Below are 27,751 nucleotides of genomic sequence, written 5' to 3' on the forward strand. Positions count from 1 at the left end.
TGCCACCACCCCTAGCTAATTTTAAAAGGTTTTTTTGTAGAGACGGGGTCTCACTTTGTTGCCCAGGCTGGTCTTGTACTCGTGGACTCAAATGATCTTCTTGTCTTGGCTTCCAAAGGTGCTAGGATTACAGGCGTGAGCCACTGTGGCTGGCCTCAGTGTATTTTTAAAGACTCATTTCTAGGCTAGACTTGGTGGCTCACGCCTGTAATCCCAGCACTTTGTGAGGCTGAGGTGGATGGATCACTTGAAGTCAGGAGTTTGAGACCATCCTGACTAACATAGTGACACTTGTTTGTACTAAAAATACAAAAACTAGCCAGGTGTGGTGGCAGACGCCTGTAATCCCAGCTACTCAGGAGGCTGAGGCAGGAGAATCGCTTGAACCCAGGAGGCGGAGCTTGCAGCCAGCCGAGATTATGCCACTGCATTCCAGCCTGGGCAACAGAGCAAGACTCCATCTCAAAAAAATAAAAAGACTAATTTCTTAGCTTTTAAACTTTGTTTTCTGTTTTGTTAATTTTGTTGTTATCGTTTTCTTTTCTTGGGTTTATTCTGCTATGCATTTTTCCCCTAACTTTTTAATATTACTTATTTATTTTTTGAGATGGAGTTTCACTCTTGTCGCCCAGGTTGGAGTGCAGTGGCGTCATCCCGGCTCACTGCAACATCTGCCTCCCGAGTTCAAGTGATTCTCCTGCCTCAGCCACCCAAGTAGCTGGGATTATAGGTGCTCGTCACCATGCCCGGCTAATTTTTATCTTTTTAGTAGAGATGGGATTTCACCATTTTGGCCAGACTGGTCTCGAACTCCTGACCTCAGGGGATCCACCTGCTTCGGCCTCCCAAAGTGCTGGGATTACAGGCGTGAACTACCACACCTGGCCTTAATCTTATTTTTAAGTGTGGAAAAATGTACATAACATAAAAGTTACCATCTTAGTTGTTCCTAAGTGTATAGTTCAGTAGTGTTAAGTACATGCACATTGTTGTGTAACCAATTTACAGAACTCCCTTCATCTTAAAAAACTGAAACCTTTTCTCGTTAAACTAGAACTTCCCATTCCTCCATGTTCCCAGGCACTGGAAACCACCGTTCTACTTTCTGTTTCTATGAATTTGACTACCCTGGATACCTCAAATAAGTGGCGTCATACAGTATTTGTCTTTTTATGACTGACTTGTTTCAGTTAGTATAATGCCTTCAAGGTTCGTGCACATTGCAGCATATGTCAGAATTTCCTTCCTTTTAAAGGCTGAATAATATTTTGTTATTTATATAAACCACGTTTTCTTTATCCGTTCATTTATCGATGGACATTTGGGTTACTTTCACCTTTTGGTTATTGTAAATAATGCTGCTGTGAACATGGGTGTGCAGATACCACTTCAAGACCCTGCTTTTAGTTCTTTTGCATATGTACCTAGAAGTAGGGTTGCTGGATGATACAGTAATTCTATTTGTAATATGTTGAGGAACTGTTTTACTGTTTTCCATAGGTAGATACATTATTTTACTTTCCCATCAATAGTGCACAAGGGTTCCAATTTCTCCATATCCTCATTTACATTTGTTATTTTGGTTTTTTTTTGGGACAGAGTCTCACTGTGTTGCCCAGGCTTGAATGCAGTGGTACGATCTGGGCTCACCTCAACCTCCGCCTTCCGGGTTCAAGCGATTCTGCTGCCTCAGCCTCCTGAGTAGCTGGGACTACTGGCCCGCCACCACGTCTGGCTAATTTTTGTATTTTTAGTAGAGACGGGGCTTTGCCATGTCGGCCAGACTGGTCTTGAACTCCTGACCTCAAGCGATCTGCCTGCCTTGGCCTCCCAAAATGTTGGGATTACAGTCATGAGCCACTGTGTCCGGCCTTATTTCATGTCTCTTTTTGACAGTAGCCATCCTAATGAGTGTTACGTGGTTTTATGACTTTTTTTTTCTTTTAATGGAGACAGGTTTTTCCTCTGTCATGCAGGCTAGAGTATAGTATCATGAGCATAGCTCACTGCAGCTTCAAACTCTTGGACTCAAGCAATCCTCCTGCCTTAGCCTCCCCAAAGTGCTGGGATTATAGGTGGAAACCACAGTACCTAGCACGTTTTCTGACTTTAAAAGTTAGATTTAAGCTCATCAATTTTGAATATTTCATTTGATTGAAAGTATTCAAAGTTACAAATTTATTAAATGCTGCTTTAATTGTATCCTACAAGTTTCAATAATTTCAATTTTTATTTTTCAATTCTATATTTCCATGTAATGTTTTCAATTATGATTTCTCCTTTCACCTAGAGTGTTTCATATGAATATGAAACATGTTATGGTTTACATGTTACCAGTAATTTCAAATTTGAAGTTAGCTTTGTGACCTTGAGCATATGTATTAGTTAGTTATTGTTGTTATAAATTATTCCCAAATGTAGCAGTTTTGTACAGCAAACATTTATTATCACATTAGTTTCTGTCCATCTGAAATCCATTAGTGGCTTAACTGAGTGTTTCTGCCTCAGTCTTTCATGAAGCTGCAGTGAAGTCTTGACTGGGTCTGTAGTAATCTGAAGGCTTGACTGGGGGTAGAGCATTTGCTTCAAAGTGAATTCACTTACATAGCTTTTGGCAGGAGGCCTCAGTTCTTTGCTGGCCATTTGTAAGAGGTCTCACTTCCTTTCTACTTGGGCTTCTCAGTCGAGCTGCTTGTAATGTGGCAGCTGACGTCTCTCAGAGTGAGTGATCTGAGAGAATCAAAAGCCACTTTCTTTCATGATCCTTAGAAGTTACATACCTTCCTGCTTGCCATATAATATTGGTTATGCAAAACAACCCCAATACCAGATGAGAGAGGATGACACACAGGTGTGGATATCAGAATGTAGGAATACTTGCAGACCATCTTGGAGTCTGGCTACTGTAAGCATACAGTCTATTTTTATAAAGGTTTCATGTCTTCTTGAAAATGATATGTAGTCCCAAGTTCTTGAGTGTGATTTTTACGTAGGAGTTTGATCACGTTTATTAAGCAGTTCAACTCTTCTAAATTCTGATTCTTTTTTGTCTGCTAGATCTTACTACTGAGAGAGGTAAGTTAGGAAATCTTTCACTGAATTAGTATGTTTATACTTTTTTCTTGCAGATGTGTCAGTTTTGTGTGTGTGTTATTAGGTACATAGAGGCTTACAGTATCTTACAGTTGATTCGAGTCCTGTATCATCATGTAGTGCGCCTCTTGATCTCTAATCCTTTTTGTCTTAGTCCTCTCCTGTTTTCTCTTGTTTCTATATGCCTAATAGATCGTTTTCCATTTCATAAGTATCAATATGTCTGTGCCTGTATGTTTTATATTTGTCTCTTACAAACAGTATGTGGGAAACCAGTCTGATGGTTTTTTTCTTCTAACTGGAGTGTTTAGTTCATTTACATTCATTGTGATTACTGATATATTTGGATTCCTTTCTGCCATTTTCTTTTTAAAATTTAATCTAATTATTATTATTATTTTTGAAACACGGGGATCTTTCTCTGTTGCCCAAACCTGAGTCCAGTAGTGTGATCATGGCTCACTGCAGCCTCTGTCTCCTGGGCTCAAGTCATCCTCCCAGCTCAGCCTCCCTGGAACTATAGGCATATACCATCTTGTCCAGATAATTTAAAATTTTTTTTTTTTTTGCTGGATACAGGGTCTTGCTATGTTATCCAGGGGCTAGTCTTGAACTCCTGAGCTCAAGCAATCTGCCTGCCTCCTCCCAAAGTGTTGTGATTACAGGTGTGAACCACCACACCCAGCCTGTCATTTTCTTATGTGCCTTTTTATTCAGCTGTTTCAATTTTTTACCCCTTGAATCTCAGAATTTACTTTTGGGTTCATTTTACTTCTGCTTGAAGCATCTTCTTTAGAATTTCTTTTGATGAGGGTCTGTTGCAGTAATTGCTCTTACTTTCCTTTCTTTGAAAATACAGTAGCCCCCACTGCTGTCCCCCCCAACTTATCAGCAGTTTTGCTTTCCATGGTTTGTTGCCCACAGTCAACTGCAGTCTGAAAATGTTAAATGGAAAATTCCAGAAATAAACAATTCATAAGTTTAAACTTGCATGCCGTTTTGAGTAGTGTGATGAAATCTCACAGAGTCCTGCTTTGTCTTACTTGGGATGCGAATCATCCCTTTGTCCAGTGTATCCACACTGTTTATGGTACCTGCCTGTTAGTCACTTAGTAGCCATCTCATTTATCAGATTGACTGTCATAATATTGTAGTGCTTGTGTTCAATTAACCCTTATTTTATGTAGTAATGGCCCCAAGGAGCAAGAATAGTGACGCTGGCATATTGTTATAATTGTTCTTTTTTTAAAATTAGTTATTATTGTCGATCTCTTACTGTGTCTTACAAATTAAACTTTTTTATAGGCATATATGTGTAGGAAAAAACATAGTGTGTATATAGGGTTCGGTACTATCTCTGGATTCAGGCATCCACTGGGGGTCTTGGGACTTATGCCCCATGGATAAGGGGAGACTACTGTATCTTTATTTCTCCCTTATTCTTGAATGATAGTTTTGCTGGATATATAGAATTCTGGACAGTTATGTTTCCCTCAGTATGTTAAAGATACTATTTCACTATCTGTCTGCTATTATAGCCGTTGAGAATTCAGTTGACGTAATTGCCTTTATTTTATAGGTGATATTTTCTCTCCGGTTGTTTTTTTTTTTTTAGGTCTCCTTTTTGTTGTTTGTTCTGTAGTTTCACCAAAATGTTTGTAGGGATATAGATCTCTATTTATTCTGCTTTGAGTTTTTAGACTTCTTGGTACTGACATGTGTTGTTGTCTAACAGGTCTAAAAGAATAGCCATTACCTTTTCAAATATTGTTTCTTTTCTGTATTTCTATTAGTTTTCTTCTGGGAGTACAATTAGATGTATGTAATGTTGTTTGAGGCTGAGCCAAGAACTGTACTGTGATTAAGTTTACTTTCTGGTACAATTTTTTGTGTCTCCTAAATTTAGTAAGTCTCATTTAGTCTCTCTTTTTTTTTTTTTTCATTTGCTTCAGTTTTTATGTACCTATTGTTATTTCTTTACATCATTAACACGTTCTCAGTACACTTTTTCACACAGGGTCAAACCGGTTAATCTGTCCAATGTGACCGTTTTCCTTGAGGATTTCCTCCCATGCTCCTGTTTAGAAATGACTGCTTGCTGTGCCAGGTGTGCCTCCTGGGTTCTCCCTTCAGCATCATTTTGGAAATTCCCATTGCTTGTCTCCTGTGTTTATTTGCTTGTTTTGTGGATCCCATTCATTTACAGCACACCTTCCACTAGCTTGCTCGGAAAAAAAAAAAAAAGTACAAAGGAGGTAAATTTTGAGACCTTTAATGTTTGCAAATGTCTTTATTCTGCCTTTTTTGAAAAAAACAATTTGATAATTTGTCTAAGTATTCTAATATGAAAAAATTTTTTTTCTCAGAATTTGGAAAGAATTTCTCCATTGCCTTTTAGTTTATCACTGAGATTATTGCTAACCCCAATGCCATTCTGGTTTCTGTTGCATTGTCAGCAATCTGTTTATTTTTTCCTTTCTAGAATCCTTGGAATTTTTTTTCCTTTGTCCTTGCTGTTCTGCAGTTCAGTAATAACATACTGGGATACCAAATGGGTCTTACTTAGTTTAGAGACTCTTCAAGTCTGGAAAACTTCTTGTATTATTCTTTGGCAATGTCTTCCTATCTTATTTATTTATTTTTTATTTTTTTCACATGTTGGAATTGATTACTCATGTAATTTTTTACATATTTTTTCTTTTATGGTCTTTTTTTTTTGTAGAAAATATCTTGACTTTATCTTCCAACTCTTTAATGTTTTCTTTCTTTCCCTTTTCTTTTCTTTTCTTTTTTTTCTTTTCTTTTCCTTTGTCTTGTCTTGTCCTGTCCTGTCCTGTCCTGTCCTGTCTGTCTTCTTTTTTCTCTTGAGACGGAGTCTGGCTCTGTTAGCCAGGCTGGAATGCAGTGGCACGATCTCGGCTCACTGCAACCTCCACCTCTCGGGTTCAAGCGATTCTCCTGCCTCAGCCTCCCAAGTAGCTAGGACTACAGGTGCGTGCGACCACGCGCAGCTAATTTTTGTATTTTTAGTAGAGACGGGCTTTCACCATGTTGGCCAGGATGGTTTCAATCTCCTGACCTCGTGATCCGCCAGCCTTGGCCTCCCAAAGTGCTGGGATTATAGATAGGCATGAGCCACTGCGCCCGGCGTGTTTTCTTTTATCTGTGCAAAGTTAACATAGCAGGCCTTAAGACTATTATCTTTAGAAAGGCGTGCTCCGAAGCTTGGCGATTGGCTGGTATCTGGGAGCTTGGATTTTGAAAGGGTTCCTACCGTTCCCTGATAAGAATAGCTCATTGTACTTAAAATGGTATGTGTAATGTGGTTTATGCTGAATGACTGTTTTCCTTCTGGGTGCCTGGAATTTGGTATGTTTTAGGCAGAGGATGCCCCTAGTGAAAACCCTGAGCACTAAGTATCTAATGAACTTACCTTGTAAGCAATATTTCACATGTGTTGTCACAACTCATTGTTAGAAGAATTTAGCATGTTCTGTGTGGTCCCACTGGGAGACAACACTTGGAAGCTTGCACTTGGTTTCTTCTGGACCTTGTCCCATTTTCAGCTTTTCATTTTGCTGATTTTGCTTTGTATTATTTTGCATAATAAATCATAGCTATGAATATGACTGTATGCTGAGTCCTGGTGAGCCCTTCTAGAGAACACTGAACCTGTGGATGATCTTGGGGATTCCCAACATACTGCACTGTATATTTAACATTCCCAATGTTCTCTTTTGTTCTTATGCTCTCTTAATTTTAATTTAATTTATTATTTTACTTTATATTTAATTTTATATTTTTAAGACGGAGTCTCACTGTGTCACCCAGGCTGGAGTGCAGTGGCACGATCACGGCACTCTGCATCCTCCACCTCCCTGGTTCAAGTGATTCTCCTGCCTCAACCTCCTGAGTAGCTAGGATTATAGGTGCCTGCCACCACACCCGGCTAATTTTTGTATTTTTGGTAGAGATGAAGTTTCACTATGTTGGCCAGGCTGGTCTCGAACCTCTGACCTCAGATGATCCACCTGCCTGGGCTTCCCAAAGTGCTGAGATTACAGGTGTGAGCAATTGCACCTGGCCTGCTCTCTATTTTAAAAATAGTATTCTTTAATTTTTTTTTTTTTTTTTTTTTTGAGATGGAGTCTCGCTCTGTCGCCCAGGCTGGAGTGCAGTGGCGCAATCTCAGCTCACTGCAAGCTCCGCCTCACAGGATCACGCCATTCTCCTGCCTCAGCTTCCCAAGTAGCTGGGACTTTTTTTTTTTTTGTATTTTTAGTAGAGACAGGATTTCATCGTGTTAGCCAGGATGGTCTCAATCTCCTGACGTTGTGGTCCGCCCGCCTTGGCCTCCCAAAGTGCTGGGATCACAGGCAGCATTCTTTAAATTTTTAAGTATTTTTTAAGATACTAATAATTTACCTTTTTTTGAAGTTTTCTTCTCTTTCCTCATTATCTTTTTTCTCAAAATTAATTGTGTTTTCTTGGTTCTTTTTCTTTCATGTTAATAAGGTTTACTTATACCTGGTGATTCTGAGCTGTTTTCACTTTAAATATCGAAGTTTTGTTTGTTTGTTTTTTGAGATAGCGTCTCATTCTGTCACCCAAGCTAGAGTGCAGTGGCATGATCTCAGTTCACTGCAACCGCCACCTCCCGGGTTCAAGAAATTCTTGTGCCTCAGCCTCTCAAGTAGCTGGGATTACAGGCATGTGCCACCATGCATGGCTAAATTTTGTGTTTTTAGTAGAGACGAGGTTTCACCAGGTTGGCCAGGCTGGTCTCAAACTCCTGTCCTCAAGTGATTGGCCTGCCTTGGGCCTCTCAAAGTGTTGGGATTACAGCATGAGTCATTGCACCTGGCCTAGTCTTGGATCTTAAATGTTTTACACACACACGCACACACGGTAACTGTGATGATGGATGTGTCGATTGTGGTAATCATTTCAGAATGTATACATTTATTAAATTATCATGTAGACCTTAAATTATAATTTTTGTCAATTATACCCGAAGCTGGAAAAAAATGCAGATCTACTCTTTTTTTTTTTTTTCCCGAGATGGAGTCTCGCTCTGTCACCCAGGCTGGAGTACAGTGGCGCAATCTCGGCTCACTGCAAGCTCCGCCTCCTGGGTTCACGCCATTCTCCTGCCTCAGCCTCCTGAGTAGCTAGGACTACAGGCGCCCACCACCATGCCCGGCTAATTTTTTGTATTTTTAATAGAGACAGGGTTTCACCGTGTTAGCCAGGATGGTCTCGATCTCCTGACCTCGTGATCCACCTGCCTCGGCCTCCCAAAGTGCTGGGATTACAGGCATGAGCCATCGTGCCTGGCCTCTACTCTTAAATGTGAGATAATTGGAAGCTAATGTGCATGGGGTAGGGTAAGTTGGTGGAGAACTAACTTTATTGTTGGAGGCTTTCTAAATGTGTGTCTTTTCTTTGAACATTAGTTTGTTCCAGAAAATATTGCGTGGTTGGTTGCCTGGGAAGATATATGTCTGATTATCGGACTTGGAAGCAAGATAAAGGAAAGAGGCTGCTGGTTTATGTTATAGAGATTTTCACTCGTTAAGGAACTAACGAAGTAAGGAAGTAGGGTTATTGTAGAAATACTATTTTACAGTTCAAGTTTGTAAAACACAGGTGAAGGTAATTGTTGATGGGTCTCTTCCTCTGAGATCACCAAACTATCTGTAGACTGATTGGTAGACTCGCAGAGACCACTTGTTCTTGGACAACAGTTAGAAGCATACTGCCCTAGGCAGTAAAAAGGTGGTTGTTGAGGGCAGCAAGAGGCGGTGCATTTTTCTTTCCTTAGCAAGCATGTACTAATTGCCTTTTAAAACTCCTGACCATAGGGGATAAAATGATTACAAGAAAGATACCTGCCCTGCTCCCATGGAATTTACATTGTAGCACAACAGTGGATATTAAACAACGTATCATCTGGTTATGTAATTACAGTAATAAGAATCATGTAGGGGAGGTCAAGGAAGCTTACTGCTGTGGGGTTCAGGATGGCATCTCTGAAAGTATGAATAAGGAAAGTGGTGGGAGAATAAAAGGAGAGTGGCAGAGACTCAGACTGAGAGATTAATTGGGATAATGACAATTGTGGGATTCAGTGAGGTATATAATGTGTTTAGTGCCTGGTACTTGTGCTCAGTAAGTGCTAATTAGTGATTGTTTATAGCAATATTGTTATCTTGGATGATCAAATAGAAGATCCCTAGCAAGTAATTTTATAAAGACAAAAATTTTGTGTCAACTCTATAATAAAACAATATATCCTTAGAATCAGTTATCACTTAAAAATCCTTGTTTTATAGAAATTTTTGTGTTTCAAAAGTATAGCTAGGGCAAGTCCCGCTTCAAGGTGGATACTTGAAGGAGGTGAAATCACCTCATAAAGGTGTCTGCACTCCAATGTTCATTGCAGTGTTATTCCCAAGGTAGCCAAGATATGAAAACAGCCTAAATGTCTGTTGATGGCAAATTGATAAAGAAAATGTGTATGTGTGTGTTTATACAATGGAACGTTATTCAGCCTTTAAAAAGAAGGATATTCTGTCATCTGCCACAATATGGTTGGACCTTATGCTAAGTGAAATAGACCACACACAAAAAGAAAAATACTATATAATCTCACTTATATGTGGAATGTTTTTAAAAAGTCAGATATACAGAGATAGAGAATAAAACAGTGGTTAGGTTATATTGATAACAAAATAGCAGATATGTAGAATAAAGAAGTCTGGAGAGCTTAGGTATAACATGAAGACTATAGTTAATAAAATTGTATTAGGGATTTTTATTAAGTAATTTAACTGCTCATAACACACACACAGACACACACACACTAACTGATAGATATGTTTTCACTATAGTAACCACTTTATTGTCTATAGATATCCCATGATATCATCTTGTAAATCTCATATGCACAAATTTTTTTTTAAAGGTATTGTTGGGGCAGAGATCAGGCTTAACTTTATGGTTGTATCTGTAGTACCCAGCATAATGCCTGACACATAGAAGGTGTTTAGTCTTTTTTTTTTTTTTTTTTTTAAGTATCTGAAATATTTACCAGAAATTCTATTCTCTCAGTTGAGAGACATCTAGGAAGGATATGTGATTTTAGATATTAATAAAAGAAATATTCTTCCTTTTTTTCTTACTACAGTGTTGGTATTGGTGCTGTTTCTTCAGGGACATTATTGATGGCCTTTTAGTTAGAATTTAAATGTTAATCCTTTCTGTAGCCAGCAGGGATCTGTTGGGATAAAGTCTTATTTTTCTTTTCTTGGGAGTAATTGGTGCTTTCTGACTCTCCAGCACTTAGACTTGCAGTATATTAGTTATCTATTGCTGCAAAACACATTACTTCAAAACTTAGCAGTTTAAAACAACAGACATTTATTATCCCACAGTTTCTATGGGTCAGGAAGGATAGGAGTACCTTAGCTGGATGCCTGTGGAGCAGAGTCTCTTGAGGTTGCAGTCAAGCCATTGGCTGGGGCTATATCATCTGAAAGCTTTACTGGGGCAGGAAATGATGTGCTTCCAAGTTCACTCCCCTGATTATTGGGAGAAGGACTTAATTCCGTGTCGTGTGGGCTTCTTCCTGGTTTATGTTTGTTACCTGGTGTCTAGAGCTGATGTACTGGGCACTTTCCCCCTAGCATGGTTATTTTCTTTGTTTTTTCTCTCATTTAGATGAAAACTTATGTGAATTTTAATGTAAACCCCACCCCCATTATGGTCTAAGGGGCCTTTTAGAAAATGAGTAGAATGTACACAGGGGCAAAAATTTTAGCCTGTGACCTTTTGAAGAATTTTCTAAGTGAAACTAGAAACAAATTAACCATTGTTCACAGAGTGCTTTGCTTAATGTTATGCCTTCTTTTGCTAAATCCTCTTGTTTCTTGAAATCTTATATCTTAAGTTGCTGATAGGTTGTTAATAGAGATGATAATTATATTTCTTTGTGCAGTTTAGCTTTACATTTCTTCCATTATACCCAAAGATTTCTATAATATAGCAAGAAATGTTTTTAAAAAGGGGTTTTCCCCAATTGTGTGAAAGTAATGTATCTAATTGAAGAGAAACTCATAAAAGTAAAAATTTTAAAAAATCATCTTATTCTTACCTCTCAAATACAATGACTTCATATTTTTAATTTGGCTGTAGGTTTTTTCCTCCTCATTCTAGGCATAATTATTTTCTTATGTGTGTTCCAGTATTACCTTTTTTGTGAAAAATGTGGTTACAAATGTGGTCTAATTTCATTTTGCACTTTAAAAATTATTAATGAGGCCGAGTGCAGTGGCTCATGCCTGTAATCCCAGCACTTTGGGAGGCTAAGGTGGGCGGATCACGAGGTCAGGATATCGAGACCATCCTGGCTAACATGGTGAAATGCGGTCTCTACTAAAAATACAAAAAATTAGCCAGGTATGGTGGCGGGCGCCTGTAGTTCCAGCTACTTGGGAGGCTGAGGCAGGAGAATGTCGTGAACCTGGGAGGCGGAGCTTGCAGTGAGCCAAGAGCACGCCACTGCACTCCAGCCTGGGCAACAGAGTGAGACTCCGTCTCAAAAAAAGAAAAATTATTAATGAGATGGTCATATTTTTATATATTTACCGATCACTTATCTTTGCATTGCCCCTTATTTCTTGAAGTTTTTCCAATAAATATTCTTATTAATAGACAAGACAACCTTATCTATTAGTTATGTAAACTTTTTGGTAGCTAATTGTACATTCTTTTACCTCCTGTTTGTTTATTAGCAGTGTCTTTTTGTTATAGAATTTATACATTTTCTTGTAGGCAAATATCATTGTTTTTATTATAGGTGCTGTGTGTTTGTCTTGCTTAGGAAAATCTTTCTCACTCCAGTATTATTAAATTATTCTTTAGTATTTGTCCTAATAGTTTTATGGCTTTGTTTTTTCTTAATCACACACGCACGCACGCACGCACGCACACATGCTCTTTGAGACAGGTCTCGTTCTGTCGCCCAAGCTGGAGTGCTGTGGTGCAATTACGGCTCACTGCAGCCTCAACCTCCCGGGCTCAAGATATCCTCCCACCTCAGCCTCCCAAGTAGCTGGGACTCCCGGTACATACCACCACCCCCAGCCAATTTTTAAATGCTTTTTTTTTTTTTGTAGAAACAGGGTCTCACTTTTTTGCCCAGGCTGGTCCAAAACTCCTGGGCTCAAGTGATCCTCCTTCCTCAGCCTCCCCAAAGTGCTGGTTTTACAGGCATGAGCTACCACACCTGGCAGCGCCCATATATTTTAAAATTTGGTGTGAATTAGTCTTGTCTTTTTGATGTGGCATCATTGTGTTGACTAATCCATTCTTTACCATTGATTTGAAAAACCACCTTTATTATATTAAATTTCTGTGTAAATAGGAGTATCTTTTCTGTGACTGAAATTAATTTATACTTTTGTACAGGTTGTGTTATAAGAGCTTAACAGTATATTTCAGTACTTGGTCATGTCTCTTGTTCGTGTTTTTCTTTTTTTGCTTTGTTTTGTTTTTTGAGACGGAGTCTTGCTCTGTCGCCCAGGCTAGAGTACAGTGGCACGATCTCGGCTCACTGCAAGCTCCGCCTCCCGGGTTCACGCCATTCTCCTGCCTCAGCCTCTTGAGTAGCTGGGACTACAGGCACCCACCACCACGCCCGGCTAATTTTTTTTGTGTTTTTAGTAGAGACGGGGTTTCACCGTATTAGTCGGGATAGTCTTGATCTCCTGACCTCGTGATCTGCCCTCCTCAGCCACCCAAAGTGCTGAGATTATAGACGTGAGCTACCGCGCCTGGCCTTGTTCTTGTTTTTCAAAAATTTCTTAGATATTCTCACAAGTTTATTCTTCTAAATTAACTTCAGAATCAGCTTACCGTTTTAAACAAGCATCCCCCTTCTAAATCTATTATAACGTCTCACTACTTTCTCTTCTGTTCTTACTAGCTTAACTGAGCTACCATCCTCCCTTGAGTAAGACTGTTTTCTAACATGGAGCAACAAGAGGGTCCTTTTAAAAACATAAATCGGATTATGTCATTCCTTTGCTTAAATTCCTTCAGTGTCTTCTTCCCCTGTCTTTTGGTTATCTATTGCTGTATAATAAGCTACTCCAAAGCCTTGTAGCCTAAAAACAACCATTTTATTGTGCTCACAATTTTTGGGGTGGAGGAATTCATGACACGTTCAGCTGGGCAGTTCTTCTGTTCCATATGGTGTTGCTGACACTGGAGAATTCCTTCCATTATGGCTTCTTCAGTCACATGTCTGGCTCATCAGTGCTTCTTGGCCTCTCTCTCCAGAATGGTGTCCCATTCTTCAGAATCTTTGCGTGTGGCCTCAGCTTCTCACAGCATGCTGATCTCAGAGTAGTCCCATTTTTTACATGGCAGCTGACTTCTAGGAAGAGGGAAATGAAAACTGTCAGACCAATTAAGGGCTGTGGCCTGGAACTACACAGTGTGCCTTTCAGCCGTATTTTATTGGTCAGAATAGTCACTGGGACCTGCTAGATGAAAGGAGGTAGAAAAATAAATTTCTCTTCCTAATGAGGGAGTGGCAAAGTCTTATTTCAGGAAAGCAAGTGGGATGAGAGATACTTGACAGTTGGAAAATATAATCTGCGACATCATCAAATTCAAAATAAATTCAAAGTTCTTAAAATGGCCTATAAGGCTTTTCATGATCTGACTCCTGCTTCTTGAATTTCTGACCACATCCCCTAGATTTTCCTCTTTTGTTGCCTTTGGGTTAACCACATTGGCCCTCTTGGTAGGCTTTGAACATGGCACACCCAACATCGGATCCATTTTACTTGCAACTACTGCCGTGAATGCTCTTCTTTAGATCTTTGCATGGGTCTTCCCATTCTCATTCATTCATTCATTCATTCATTCATTCATTCATTCATTCATTTATTTTGAGACAGAGTCTCACTCTGTTGCCCAGGCTGGAGTGCAGTGGTGTGATCTTGGCTCACTGCAACCTCTGTCTCCTGGTTTAAAGCAATTCTCCCACCTCAGCCTCGTGAGTAGCTGGGACTGCAAGCATGTACCACCATGCCTGGCTAAGTTTTGTATTTTTTGGTTTCACGAGGTTTCCCCATGTTGGCCAGGCTGGTCTCAAATTCCTGACCTCATGTGATCCGCCTGCCTCGGCTTCCCGAAGTGTTGGGTTTAGAGGTGTCAACCACTAATCCCATGGCTGGTCTTCCCTTTTTTTTTTTTTTTTTTTTTTTTTTTTTTTTTTTTTTACTACTTTTAGGTCTCTGCTCAAATGTCACATCTTCAGAGAGCTTCCCCTGACCACCTCATCTGATAAATTCTTGGTTACTTAGAACTCCTTAATCTTGATTTTTTTTTTTTCTCTGTCATAGGATTTGGTGCTGTTAGTAGGAGCCTGGGAGATCTGAGTACCACTTTTCTTCCTTCCCTGCCTGGCTTCTGAGCAAGTTGAGAAATGAGTAAAGGTGGAGGCCAAAATATATTTTAAAAATTCCTCTGACTAAAGGGAGATGAAGTAAAGGGAACAAAGTATCATGAAGATTCTCAGATGTCCAACATGGGACATCTGAGAGAACAGGTTCAACTGGGCAGTTCTTCTGTTCCATATGGTGTTGCTGACACTGGAGATTGTGGTATTATTTACTAAGACAGGAAACATAGTAGGAAGATTATGAATTAAGCTTTGGAAATGTTGAGTTTGAAGTGCCTACAAGTTATCCATGTGGAGAAACCAAATGGACATTTGGATAACACATCTGAAGCTCACAAGAGTTTACATTATAGATTCAGGTTTGGTAGTTGTTCTAGTTTTCTATTGCCGTGTAACAAACTACCACAAACAGTAGCCTAAAATTCACAAAATTACTATCTTACAGTTTCTGTGGGTCAGGAGTCAGGGCATTGCTTAGCTGGGTTCTCACCAGGCTGAAATCAAGGTTTTGGTTGGGGTCTCAATCTTATCTGAGGCTTGGGGTTCTCTTCCAGGCTCACTGGTTGTTGGCAGAAGGTTCAGGAATCTGGGGAGACAAGATTTTTGGGAGCACCAACCCAGATGTTTCCATTCCATGTGTCAGAATCTTGTTCTTTCCCAGCCGGGTCCCTGATCTGGGCGTAGGTGACCTGCTGCCTTTGGGAGTTCAACCTTTGAAGCTCCACACATATAGATTTAGATACCTAATCTATCTGTCTGTCCGTCTGTCAGTCCTTCCGTCCATCCATCCATCCATCCAACCTGTATATCTCTGAGATATAGAAGTATAGTAAATGAGCGATAATTAAGTGCTGGTTCTGGTCCTTAGGTCTCTCTGCCCTCTTGCTGCAGGAGAGGAGAGTCTCTGTTTTCAGAGGTTCTCTAGCTTTCAAACTTAGTCTTCAATTGGAAGTTAATCAGCTTTTTTGTTGTTATCTTTTTTTCTTTGAAATCAACAGCTGGGAGTGAGGAGCACTGGGCAAATGCAGTGCAGGCCCAACACCAGCTTTGGCCAACCCCCACTGGGAGCCTGGAGCGAGAATGGGAGCCTGGGGCAAGAATGGCTCTTCTGAGTTGCCCAGAATTGCGGTGGCTGAGGTGTCTAGGCCTTTATATTGCCATATCAATTAGTCCTTGGATGTGGGTTATCTTGGGAAGGGTATGACCTTGAACAGGGTTGTTGCCTGTAGGTGAGGCATTCCCTGAAGGGGCTGACTGATAGCACTCCCAGCATTTAAGGCAAGTCTTTTTTTGAAGGAGGAACTGGGTAGCACCTCAGGGTCTACCACAATTTCTTTGTATCCACCAAATGGCCAATTTGTTTTTGTTTTTTATTATCATTATGCATTCATGGATTTAAGCATATATTTAGCAAACTTTCTGTTATGTGTATAGAAAAGGGCACAAATTGTAAATACACAGCTCAGTTAAATGTTCACAAAGTAAACACACCAGTGTAAACAGTATCCAGATCAAGAAATAAAACAATGCTGTGAATCTAGAAGTCCTCCTCGTGTTTCCTTTCAGTCACTGTCTTCCAGGGATCTATCCTGACTTCTGAAATCATGGGATGAATTTAGCATGGTTTTGAAATTTATGTAACATCATACAGTATATCTTGTTCTGACTTCTGTCAGTATTGTATTTGTGAAATTAAGCTCACAATTATAGTGTATTTTTTCATGGTATGACTATACCAGTTTTTATAAACCATTTATGCTGTTGACATTTGGATTGTTCCAGTTGTTGGAAATTATAAAACATGCTGCTATAAAACATTGTTGTGCCTGTCTTTTGGTGAACATATATACATTTCTGTTGGGTATATATATCTAGTGAAATTGCTGAATGTGTGTGTGTGTGTGTTCACTTTTAACAGATAATGCCAATTTCAGCAGATAATGCCAGTTTCCAAGGTAAGTGCTGAGTTACCTACTAGTAGCTCACCAAGGTTTCCAGTTGCTGTAATGTGCTCCTGTTTGTAGAAGACACAGCCTTCCAGGGCTTATCACTGAGAACTGTATTTACTAAGGTCTCCACTAGCAGATTCTGAAATCTTTTAAAGTCGTCTTGAAGCTGCAAGGCTTTCAAATTCTGCTTTTCAGAAGTTTTTACTTTAGCCTTTTTACACTCTTCCACTCATGGGGGCATTTGAGATTCCCTCACGTCTTCAGTTTTGCCAATCTAGCTCTCAGTGAACACCAGAATCTCTGATGGTTTCTTCTTCCAGTAGAGATATATTGCCTGGGGAAAAAAGCCTTATTTCTCAATCTCTTTTCCTGACCAGAATCTGCAAATGTCCCAGGGGAAAAGCAGCTGCAGAAGATCCCCTTATCTCATTATAGCTCACTCTTTTTGGAATCTTAGTGTTACTAATCCCTATTCCTTCAGTAGCTCTCTGAATTCTTCAAACAGATGATTTTTATATTTCATCTTTTGTTAGAAATTAAGTTTGTGGTGGGAGCTATTGTTTTGCAGTAAATTACTCTGTCCTACATGGAAACAGTAGTATGGATTTAAATATATTTAGTATGTTTCAGTAAATTGCTGTCCTTAACAATGTTCAAATTATTACACTTTTGGCCAGTGGGGACCTCTTTAAAATTCATTCCTAACCATTTTTGACTTGACCCTTATTAGTCAGTGCTGCTGTCTGGTATGACAAGATGTTCCAGGGTCATTATGTCCTTTGTGTGTGTGTGTGTGTGTGTATATGTGTGTGTTTTTACCTCCAGACATAGAAGCAGCCATTTCCTAAAGGAGTTCAGATTCCTTTTACTGGGAAATGGTAGTTCAGGATTATAACTGAGTGAGGATTACTATGGGATTGGTCATTAGTCATTACTATGGGATTGGTCATTGTTTCTAGGCATTTTCAGTCGACAGAAGTAGAAGTATATGTTTTAAAATACAAAATAAAATATCTTGACTTCATATAGATACTTCTATTTAAAATTCAAGACTACAGGTGCTTTACTTTACCATTACTTTTATTTCCCATGCTGAAAGTCTTGGGTTTTTAGAGACACTAGGAGTGATGGAATTAAAATACCACAGAATTATTTAGTTCCTTTCTTTATGATTATACCATTAAAGAATTAGATACAGATTTCAGTTCATTTGTTCATTTTTGATTTCTAGACTTCTTAAAATTTTAATTTTATGTTTATGTAAGTTACATAGTTCTAAAATGAAATCTACAAAAACAATATGTATTCCATATAGAATATGGATTCTATCCTTGTCACTTCTACTTTATTTCTTTTCATTTCCTAAAGGCAACCACTAACTTTTTTGAGCATTTCATTCTTCTGCTGTTTTGTTTTGTTTCTTAATATAAGAAACATATATTTCTATCTCCTCCCTCTTCTTAGATGAATGGAACATACTGTATATATTTTCTCCATCTTGTTTTTTTTTTTAACTTAAGATATATCCTGGAGATTATTCTATCGTTTAATGAATTTTGATTCATTTTTTGGTTTTACATTACATTTAATTTTATACATGCCTTTTATTTAAGTGTCACTGTGTTCATGCTCTTTGCTCTTTCAGCATATATAAATATATACGCATATATACACGTACACATACACGTACACACACACACACACACACACACACACACACACTTTTTGAGACAGAGTCTTGCTCTGTTGCCCAGGCTGGAGTGCAGTGGGGCTTAGCTCACTGCAGCCTCTGCCCCCTGGGTTGAAGCAGTTATCATGCCTCAGCCTTCCAAGTAGCTGGGACTGTAGGTGTGCACCGGCTAATTTTTTTGTATTTTGGTAGAGATGGAGTTTCACGATGTTGGCCAGGCTGGTTTCAATTGTGTGCCTTGGCCTCGACGTATATTTTTGTATTTAGAAAGATTTATTCAGACCAGCATTCAGACTGTGTAATGATAAGGAATTTATTGTAGAAATTAGATTGTATACAGTTTTGAGGGGATTAAGTGAGGTGAGTATCTAGAATGGGGAATTGGAGGATCGGGGAGTCCACTAACCAGATAGTCCAAATCAATGACAATGGATAGATAAATTGGAGGGGTTTGGGAAGTCTGAGAAGTTAAGTATATCCAGCCACTGAAGTGAGATTATGAAGGAGGAGCTTGAAGAGGGCACTGTGGGACACTCTTGCCATGTAAGGTTTGTCTTACAAAGCCCTGTAGGTTTGCACCCAAGCATCTGGTGGTAGGTTTGGGCTAGTATTGGTCAGCAAAGTGACCACTGGTCCAAAGAAAGAGCTGGACGTAGAGTGAAAGAGAGTAAAAGCTGGAACTTTCTGGGTGCTCTGTATCTGTCTCTCATTGTATCTTAGTGTGAAAACCTTCAGAACAATAGCTGCTGCTTCACTTCCACATTTCAAACAAATTTTATACAGGTTGAGTATCCCTTATCTGAAATGCTTGGGACCAGAAGTGTTTTGGATTTCAGATATTTTTGGGTTCTAGAATATTTGCATTTTACTCCTCATGATCATCCCTAATCTGAAATGAGCATTTCCCTTTGAGAGTCATGTTGTTGATCAACAAGTTTGGACTTTAGAGTGTTGTAGGTTTCAGATTTTTGGATTAGGGATAGACAGCCTGTACAAATTACCCTTTAGACCAACTCTAACCCAGAACCATACAGTGAATGGGATCTGAGAAAGTAGTTCCCAGCTTAACAGTTAACACACCACACACCACCAGAACAATTTGTGTTTTTGTTCTGGTGGTTACCATTATATTAATACCTTTATATGGTATTCTAATTTCCTTCTCTTTTGGGGTGGAGGGGTATTATGTGTTGGTTTTTTACTCTGAGCAATAATGAAATGAACTAGAAACCTCCTTTTCTCATCTTTTTTCCTAGCATTTTACTCTCAGTTAATAACAAGACAAGAAACATAATCTGCTATTTATATGCTGTCACCACCCTCCCTCTCCTCAATTTTGATAATTGTATCTATATTATCAAGTACATAAAGCAGTCACCTAATATACTTTCTCCCTTATTACCACCATTCTCAGTTCTTTTAGAAAATACAGTGATGCTCCAGCTGGGCGCGGTGGCTCATGCCTGTAATCCCAGCACTTTGGGAGGCCGAGGCGGGTGGATTACCTGAGGTCAGGAGTTCAAGACCAGTCTGACCAACATGGTGAAACCCCGTCCCTACTAAAAATACAAAAAAGATAGCCAGGCATGGTGGTGCACACCTGTAATCCCAGCTACTAGGGAGGATGAGGCAGGGGAATCACTTGAACCTGGGAAGCAGAGGTTGTGGTGAGCCGAGATTATGCCACTGCACTTCAGCCTGGGTGACAGAGCAAGGCTCTGTCTCCAAAAAAAAAAAAAAAGAAAAAATACGATGATGCTCCACATAATGACATTTTGGTCAATGATGGACTGCATATGTAATGGGAGTCCCTTAGTATTATAATACGGTATCTTTACCTTTTCTATGTTTAGATATACAAACACTATGTGTTAAAGTTGCCAAGAATATTCAAAACAGTAACATGCTGTACAGTTTTGTACCCTGTTACCATATAGCCTAGGGGTGTGGCAGGCTATACTATCTAGGTTTGTATAAGTACACTGTGATGTCACATGATAGTGGAATCATGTAAGGACACATTTCTCAGAACATACCCCATCATTAAGTGACACATGACTAAATATATTTATGATTCTTATTAATGTGGATGTCTCTCGAGGTATTTTGGTCATCTGAAGCATATGCCCTAGTATATCCTCCAGGAAAAGGAAAAGGGAACAAAATTTCCAGGGTTCTTGCAGTTTAGAACAGTTTGTCATTGCTATACAATTGTGTCTCAGTATCTGAGACATTGGTTCCAGGACCCCCCATGGACAGTGAAATCGCAGATGCTCAAGTCCCTGATATGAAATGGTGTGGTATTTGCATATAGCCTGCACATATCTTTCTGTGTACTTTAAATCATCCCTTGATTACTTATAATACCTATTACAATGTAATACTATGTAAATAGTTGTTATTTATAATACCTAATACAATGTAATACTATGTAAATAGTTGTTATACACTGTTATTTAGGGAATAATGACAAAAAGTCTGTACATGTTCAGTACAGACATACTAAATTTTTTTTTTGATCTGCAGTTTCTTGGATGCGTAGATGGAGAACTCATGGATTCAGAGGGCTGACTGTATTTGAATTCATTTTGGCTATATATGAAATCCTTGGTTTATGTTTTCTTTAAATATCTTACATTTATTTACTTTATTGTTTTCTGACAAAATTTTGTCAAAGTCTGATGAGAGTCTAATATTTTTTTTGTATAAATAATTTCCTCTTCCTGTAAGTTCAAAAGATTTTTTTTTTCTTGTTCACAGAAGTTCAAAATATGTTCAGGTGTTGGTCATTCTGGCTCACTTTTTCCAGGTGTGTGGTATGCACATTAAAGATATGGCTTCAAGTTTTTAAAAATTTCGATAATAATTTCAGCAAAGTTTTCTTGAATTCTAGTTTCTACTATCCATTTTATTCCATTGGTTTGGTTTCTTTCTTTGGTGATTCCCGTTATATGTATGTTGGATCTTCTTTTTGTATCTTTTTTGTCACTTTATTGCAAATCCTTACTATCTCATATGTAATTACTTTTTTATATTACAACTTTCCTCCTTATTCCTCCTTTTTTTTTTCAACATTCGTTTACTCTTAAAGCATTATCTTCTGTGTTAATTCATTCTTGTGTATCTTCTGGTTAGTCTTCATTTCTGAAATGATTTATCTTCTGATTATTTCTTGAGTTCTGCCAACTTATTTCTATCTGTAATTCTTATTTGTGTTATTCCACATCTTTTGTATTTTTCTTAATTTCTCTTGGCTCACTTTGAAATAATCATTTACAGTTTTCATCTCTTGGTGGATATGTCTTTTTGGATACTTTGATTTTCTGTTGTTTAGATCCTTATTATGATTTTCTGTTTTGTATTCTTTTTTCTTATAATAACTTTGCATATTATTTGATCATAGTACTTTTCTGTTGGCTGATTTTTATGTGAAATTAATTTTTCTGAATTGGTAGGAGAGATTTGTAGGCCAGGATAGCTTTGTAGCTTTATGGCTCTAGAGCTTATTCTTTTTTTATTTTCATGAAATTTAAAAAAAAAATGGTCTCATTCTTTCAGAACTCTCTTGTTCATCTTTCTGTTTTTCATCTTTATTTGGACCTTTTTCCTTTTCTCCCTTTACCTGTGTTTTTGGTTTGGAGTTTATTCTCAGCAGTTTCTTCTCAGTGTGGGCTAGAACTGTGCTGTCCAGTCAGATCTAATAATTACATGTGTGGCTACTTAAAGCTAAATTTAAATAAGCTTTATTTAATAATAATTTAAATAAACTTTAAACTTTTGATTTCTCATCTATGCCAGCTAGGTTACAAGTGGTTAATAGCTACATGTGACGACTAGTGGCTATTATATTGGGCATTGCCCATACAGAGCAGTATCATTACCACAGCAAATTCTATTAGACAGTGATGGTTTTGAATGTGCTCCATTCTCTTCAGACTTTATCATAGGCCTTTTTCACTCATCTGCAAATTGCAGTAAGCATAACTACCCTCTGTTTTGGCTAATATTCCTAAATTGGGCTGCTGTGCTTTTTATTAAGGATGTAGTACATTGGGGAATCTCCTCTTGTCAGATCCATTAGACATTCTCCTTCCACCTGCTTTCTCTTGCATAGATGCTTATACCACACCAGTGTTTTTGTTTTTTGTTTTCTAGAGACAGGATCTCACTCCATTGGCCAGGTTGGAGTGCAGTGGCTAGATCACTGCAACTTTCTGGACTCAAGCAGTCCTCCTGCCTCAGCCTCTTGAGTAACTGGATTACAGGCACACACTACCAAGACTAGCTTTTTTTTTTTTTTTTTTTTTTTTTTTTAAAGTAAAGATGAGGTCTCACTCTGTTGCCCAGGCTGATCTTAAACTCCTGGACTCAAGCAGTCCTCCTGCCTCAGCCTCAAAAAAGTGCTGGAATTATAGGCATGAGCCATTGCGCCTGTCCCCAACCAGTTTTGTAACTGTAAATGGTTTGTTTCTATTTGTTCACTTCTCTGGGTTTGGGAATGAGGGGCCTTGTCCCTTCATTTTCATGTAGATGTTCATCAGTTTGTGGTTTTACTAGAAGAATTCTAGTTTCTCTAATTTTTTTTTTTTTGAGACAGAGCCTCTGATGCTCAAGCTGGAGTGCAGTGGTGTGATCTCAGCTCACTGCAACCTCCACCTGCTGTTCAAGCCATTCTCGTGCCTCAGCCTCCCTAGTAGATGTGTGCCACCATGCTTGGCTAATTTTTTGTATTTTTTAGTAGAGACAGGGTTTCACCATGTTGGCCAGGCTGGTCTTGAACTTTTGACCTCAAGTGATCTGCCTGGCTCGGCCCCAAAGTTCTGGGATTGCAGTAGAGCCTCCTGCACCTGGCCGTTCTCTAAGTTTTTCACAGGGATGCTTAGGGATTCACAGAGCTGCATTTTTGGCTCCTACTTTTAATCTTCTGAAGGATCCTATTTTTGGCCCTTCAGGTTGTTTTCCTCCATAATCTTTATAATTAACATTACAAAGTTTTGTAGTTTCTGTTCTGCCTACTCCTTTACACTCTAAAAATGCCCCATTTCATTTAGTATTTTTTTTTTTTTTTTTTTTTTTTTAGGATGAGTCGGCTCTATCACCAGACTGGAGTGCAGTGGCGTGATCTCGGCTTACTGCAATCTCTGCCTCCTGGATTCAAGCAATTTGGCAGGCCTCAGCCTCCCAAATAGCTTGGATTACAGGTGCATGGCACTACACCCAGCTAATTTTTGTATTTTTAGTAGAGTCTGGGTTTCACCATGTTGGCCAGGATGGTCTCAATCTCCTGACCTTGTGATTTGCCTGCCTCAGCCTCCCAAAGTGCTAGGATTACAGGCCTGAGCCACCGTGCCCAGCCTGTTTAGTATTTCTTTACTATCAAGATAATCGTCCATTATTAACTGATTTAGCAAACTTGGGCATGCCCCTCGGTCTCTTTCCACCTTTAGTTGTACTATGTTAAAAATGAGAATGTTATATTCAGGTTTGTTTTTTTCACAGAGGAACATTGCTAGGTTTCTTTGTTAGCATTAGCAGGGTTTAATATTAACAGTAAGTATGTCTATGATGCTTTTGCTGTTTTTGAGCAGAGTAGAGATGAACTTCTAGACAGTGGAACTTATTCACAGAGAAATGTAAATGTGATCTTCTCATAGAATATTTTTTCTCATGGGATTTATCTACTTGTGTTCTTTTATCCCTTCAGTTGTGTAGCTGAGGGTGCTTATCTTACTGAGTCAGTCTTACTGTGTTTTTTCCAGGTTTTATAGTTTGTTCTTGCTTCTGAACAATCAGCAGTTGTTTGCCATTATTGACTAGAGGTCTAGGACATATATTTTCTTGGTCTGTTTTTCTTTTAATGTCTGAGTTCAATGGATAAGGGAAACGGTTGTATGCATTTTATTGCAGACATTCTCTGAAATAATTTTTAGCCACAAGGAAATAGCTCTATTTCTGTGAGTCATCATTTCTTCTTATATAGTGCTGGGTGAAGAATTTAATTTTGTAGCTAGAGATTTAAGACTTCCAGAAAGAAAGCTGCAAAAGTGAAAGTTTCCAAATAATTTAAGATTTGCTATAATAAATGCTATCATATATTGGAGTTTGAAATTCAGATATAGTTATCTGTGTATCATATATTGGAGTTTGAAAATTGGAGTTTGAGGTGCAAATATAGGTATCTGTGGTTGATACAATTTTCCTAAAACATCATGATTTTCAATGGGAAGTAAGTTATTTATAGTCATTTTTAAGGATAAGCTCTTAACATGTTTTTTTTTTTTTTTTCAGCTTCCAATAAAAACAGGACAGCAGAACACACATACCAAAGTCAGTACTGAGCACAACAAGGAATGTCTAATCAATATTTCCAAATACAAGTTTTCTTTGGTTATAAGCGGCCTCACTACTATCTTAAAGAATGTTAACAATATGGTGAGTATTTGGGTTACTGTGTTTTGGGGAATTTGCTTTCTTTTGTTTTTGATTAAAAAGTTTAGAACAGTATATTTTGAAGTATGGAAAGGGATTTTCTGTGGACTTTGGATATAACCATTAATCTTATTTTGTTTACAAGCACAGAGAACCTTTTTTATTTTATTTGTTCAAATTTTTAATTAGCTGGGTTTTAGATTCAGTGAGCACAAGTAACTAACTTTCATTTTAATTTATTGTTTCCCTTAGAAACATCTCCTATTCTTTGTGACCATATTTCCTTTTCCAGTATTTTTCTTGAATTAGGATTTCATACAGCTTTTGTGTCATACACGAACTGACTACAGTAATCTATTACACATATTTTTCTTCAGCATCTTATTTCAATTTACATATGATTGTCTCAGCCCTAAGTAGATGATAGAATATGATCTCATAGTCCTAAAATGTGGATTGATTTTTTATTGAAGATATTACTGTGTTTTTTCTACCTTCTGTAACCTGTGACAGATTCTATAGTAGTTAGCCTGTTGTTGAAACAGTTTTTCTCAAATACCCGTTTCATCAAATAATTCCACTGTTAAAAGCTCATTTCTTTCTTCTTCCCATTTTCTAAAATCTATTGACGTTTCCTAGACTTCAGAGTACTCCAACTGTTCTCCCACTGTACCTTTGAACATACAACATCTTTTGTCTCTCAAGTGATCCCTTCCTCTCTCTAAATTCCTATTTAATGTCTCCATTCTAAGCTGTTCCAAACTAACATACTCAGTTCCTGGCAACTGATCTGGATTTTTCTTGATTAACTCTGAACTGTCTGCCAGTCTTTAGCATTTATTTATTTATGAATGAATGAATGAATAAATGAATAAATGACAGGGTCTCATTCTGTCACCCAGGCTGGAGTGCAGTGGCGCAATCTCGGCTCACCGTAACCTCCCCCTCCCTAGTTAAAGTGATTCTGCTGCCTCAGGCTCCCCAGTAGCTGGGATTACAGGCATGCGCCACCATGCTCGGCTAATATTTTTGTATTTTTAGTAGAGACAAGGTTTCACCATTTTGGCCAGGCTGGTCTCAAACTCCTGACCTTAAGTGATCCGCCTGCCTCGACCTCCCAAAGTGCTGGGATTACAGGTGTGAGCCACCATGCCCAGCCTGCATTTATAATCCCAATTTGTATTTGTTTGTATTGAGTTGTGAAACAACTGGTTATAGGTTGTGAAGATCATTCCCCCTCCCTTTTTTTTGAGATGCTCCTTAGGTTTATTAGATAATGTTCTAGTATGACATTGAAAAGACATGAAGTTACCTTTTTGCCTTATTCCCATATTTTAAATACTTTTTCTCTTGTTCTGTTTTATTTTTTAATTGATACACAGTAATTGTACATGTTTATGGGTACATTGATGTTTCAATACATATAATACATAGTGATCCCACTAGGGTAATTAACATATCCATCATCTCAACATTTATCATTTCTTTGTGTTGGAAATATTGAATATTCTCCTGTTATTTGAAACTATGTAATGTTAACTATAGGCCGGCGCAGTGGCTCACACCTGTAATCACAGCACTTTGGGAGGCTGAGACGGGCGGTGAAACCCTGTCTCTACAAAAAAAAAAAAAACCTTAGCGGGGTGTGGCAGCATGTGCCCATAGTCCCAGCTACTCGGGAGGCTGAGGCAGGAGAATGGTGTGAACCTGGGAGGCGGAGCTTGCAGTGAGCCAAGATGCGCCACTGCACTCCACCCTGGGTGACAATGAGACTCCGTCTCAAAAAAAAAAACTTAACTATATAATGTTCATGTAGTCATTCTACAGTAGTATAGAACACTAAGTCTTATTCTTCCTATAAATCTGTATTTCTGTATCCTTTAACAAATCTCTACCCACCCCGATTCCCCCTATCCTACCCTTCCTCCCTCTAGTGTCCTGTCTTCTACTTTTTACTCTTTTTAGCTTCCACATATGAGTGAGAGCGTGTGGTGTTTCACTTTTTGTTCACATCATCCTTGGTGTGTTTCCTTTTAAGAAAGTTGCTTACACAATACTCTAAACGTACAAAACTAATAAACTGGAGGTGTAGAAAATTGTTTACCTTCTTTATGGAAAAAATTAGTATTTTCCCCCCAAAAGTAGGACTATTTATAAATATATAAAGAGATTTACCTAAAGACATTTAATATTTTTTTTTAGCTCCTCTGTTGCAGTGTGTGGGGCACAGTTTAGTATTTGCACATATGAATATATGGCTGTGTTCCCAGTTAGATTGAAATATTTTAATATTTGGGACCCTTTTTTCAAAACAAAACAGCATTGTTATATTGGCTTTCATTTAGTGCTTACAAAACCATAGTCTCTTGTTAATACATACGTAGTATTCATTTTGAGGATAGTGAGTACTTAAAATTCACTATGGTGCTGTAGCATTTTTTTGCTATGAAAATTAAGACTTTTGATTATTTCTTGGCATAAAAGTGTAGTTAAATCCCCAATTCAAGATTCTGGTACAGATCTATATGTGTGTCTAAATCCTACGTATTTTTAAAACATGAACCAAAACAGCATCTTTTACTGTTACAAGGTTAATGGCAAACTCTTAATAAATGCCATTTCTGTTTGCCTGAGAATTTAGTTTTTATGAGGATTAGGATAAAATCAGAAATAATAAATTTAAGTATAGTATAATCTGGGAGATAAAATAGAAGATTATTGTTGATCTTTTAGTCTTTCACTTTTCAGTTATGTGTTGATTGGTAGCAGAGAGTGAAACTAACTTTTACGTTCTGAATATCTTTTCTGTTAGAGAATATTTGGAGAAGCTGCTGAAAAAAATTTATATCTCTCTCAGTTGATTATTTTGGATACACTGGAAAAATGTCTTGCTGGGGTAAGTAAATTGATCTTAAGTAGGCAGGCTTTGTGAATTCAATCTTGAGAATGATCTTATGTACCAAAGTACAGATGTGGATCAAGAGGACAGTCATACGGACTTTTGTCTAAGACATATAAATACGAGTTTTGTTAATAATAGCTGACCTGGTGACAATTTTTCGTGAGAAAATTCTCTCATCTTTTGTAAATTAAACAGGTGTTAAGTTTACTTAT

The 27,751-nt window shown here is 38.3% G+C and overlaps 1 protein-coding gene across 6 annotated transcripts in view; it reads left to right on the plus strand.

Moving 5' to 3' along the window:
- The window catches only part of NF1 (neurofibromin 1), a 290,127-nt gene that overhangs the window by 42,630 nt on the left and 219,746 nt on the right, over nucleotides 1-27,751 (plus strand). For all 6 annotated transcript variants that reach the window (XM_003912563.5, XM_003912562.5, XM_009190060.4 and 3 more), the window contains exons 2-3: nucleotides 24,497-24,640; nucleotides 27,450-27,533. In XM_003912563.5, coding sequence (XP_003912612.3) covers nucleotides 24,497-24,640; nucleotides 27,450-27,533 — 228 coding nt within the window. The remainder of the gene's footprint in view (nucleotides 1-24,496; nucleotides 24,641-27,449; nucleotides 27,534-27,751) is intronic.

The sequence above is a fragment of the Papio anubis genome, chromosome 17, assembly GCF_008728515.1.
Source record: "Papio anubis isolate 15944 chromosome 17, Panubis1.0, whole genome shotgun sequence".
In the NCBI taxonomy this organism is placed as follows: Eukaryota; Metazoa; Chordata; class Mammalia; order Primates; family Cercopithecidae; genus Papio; species Papio anubis.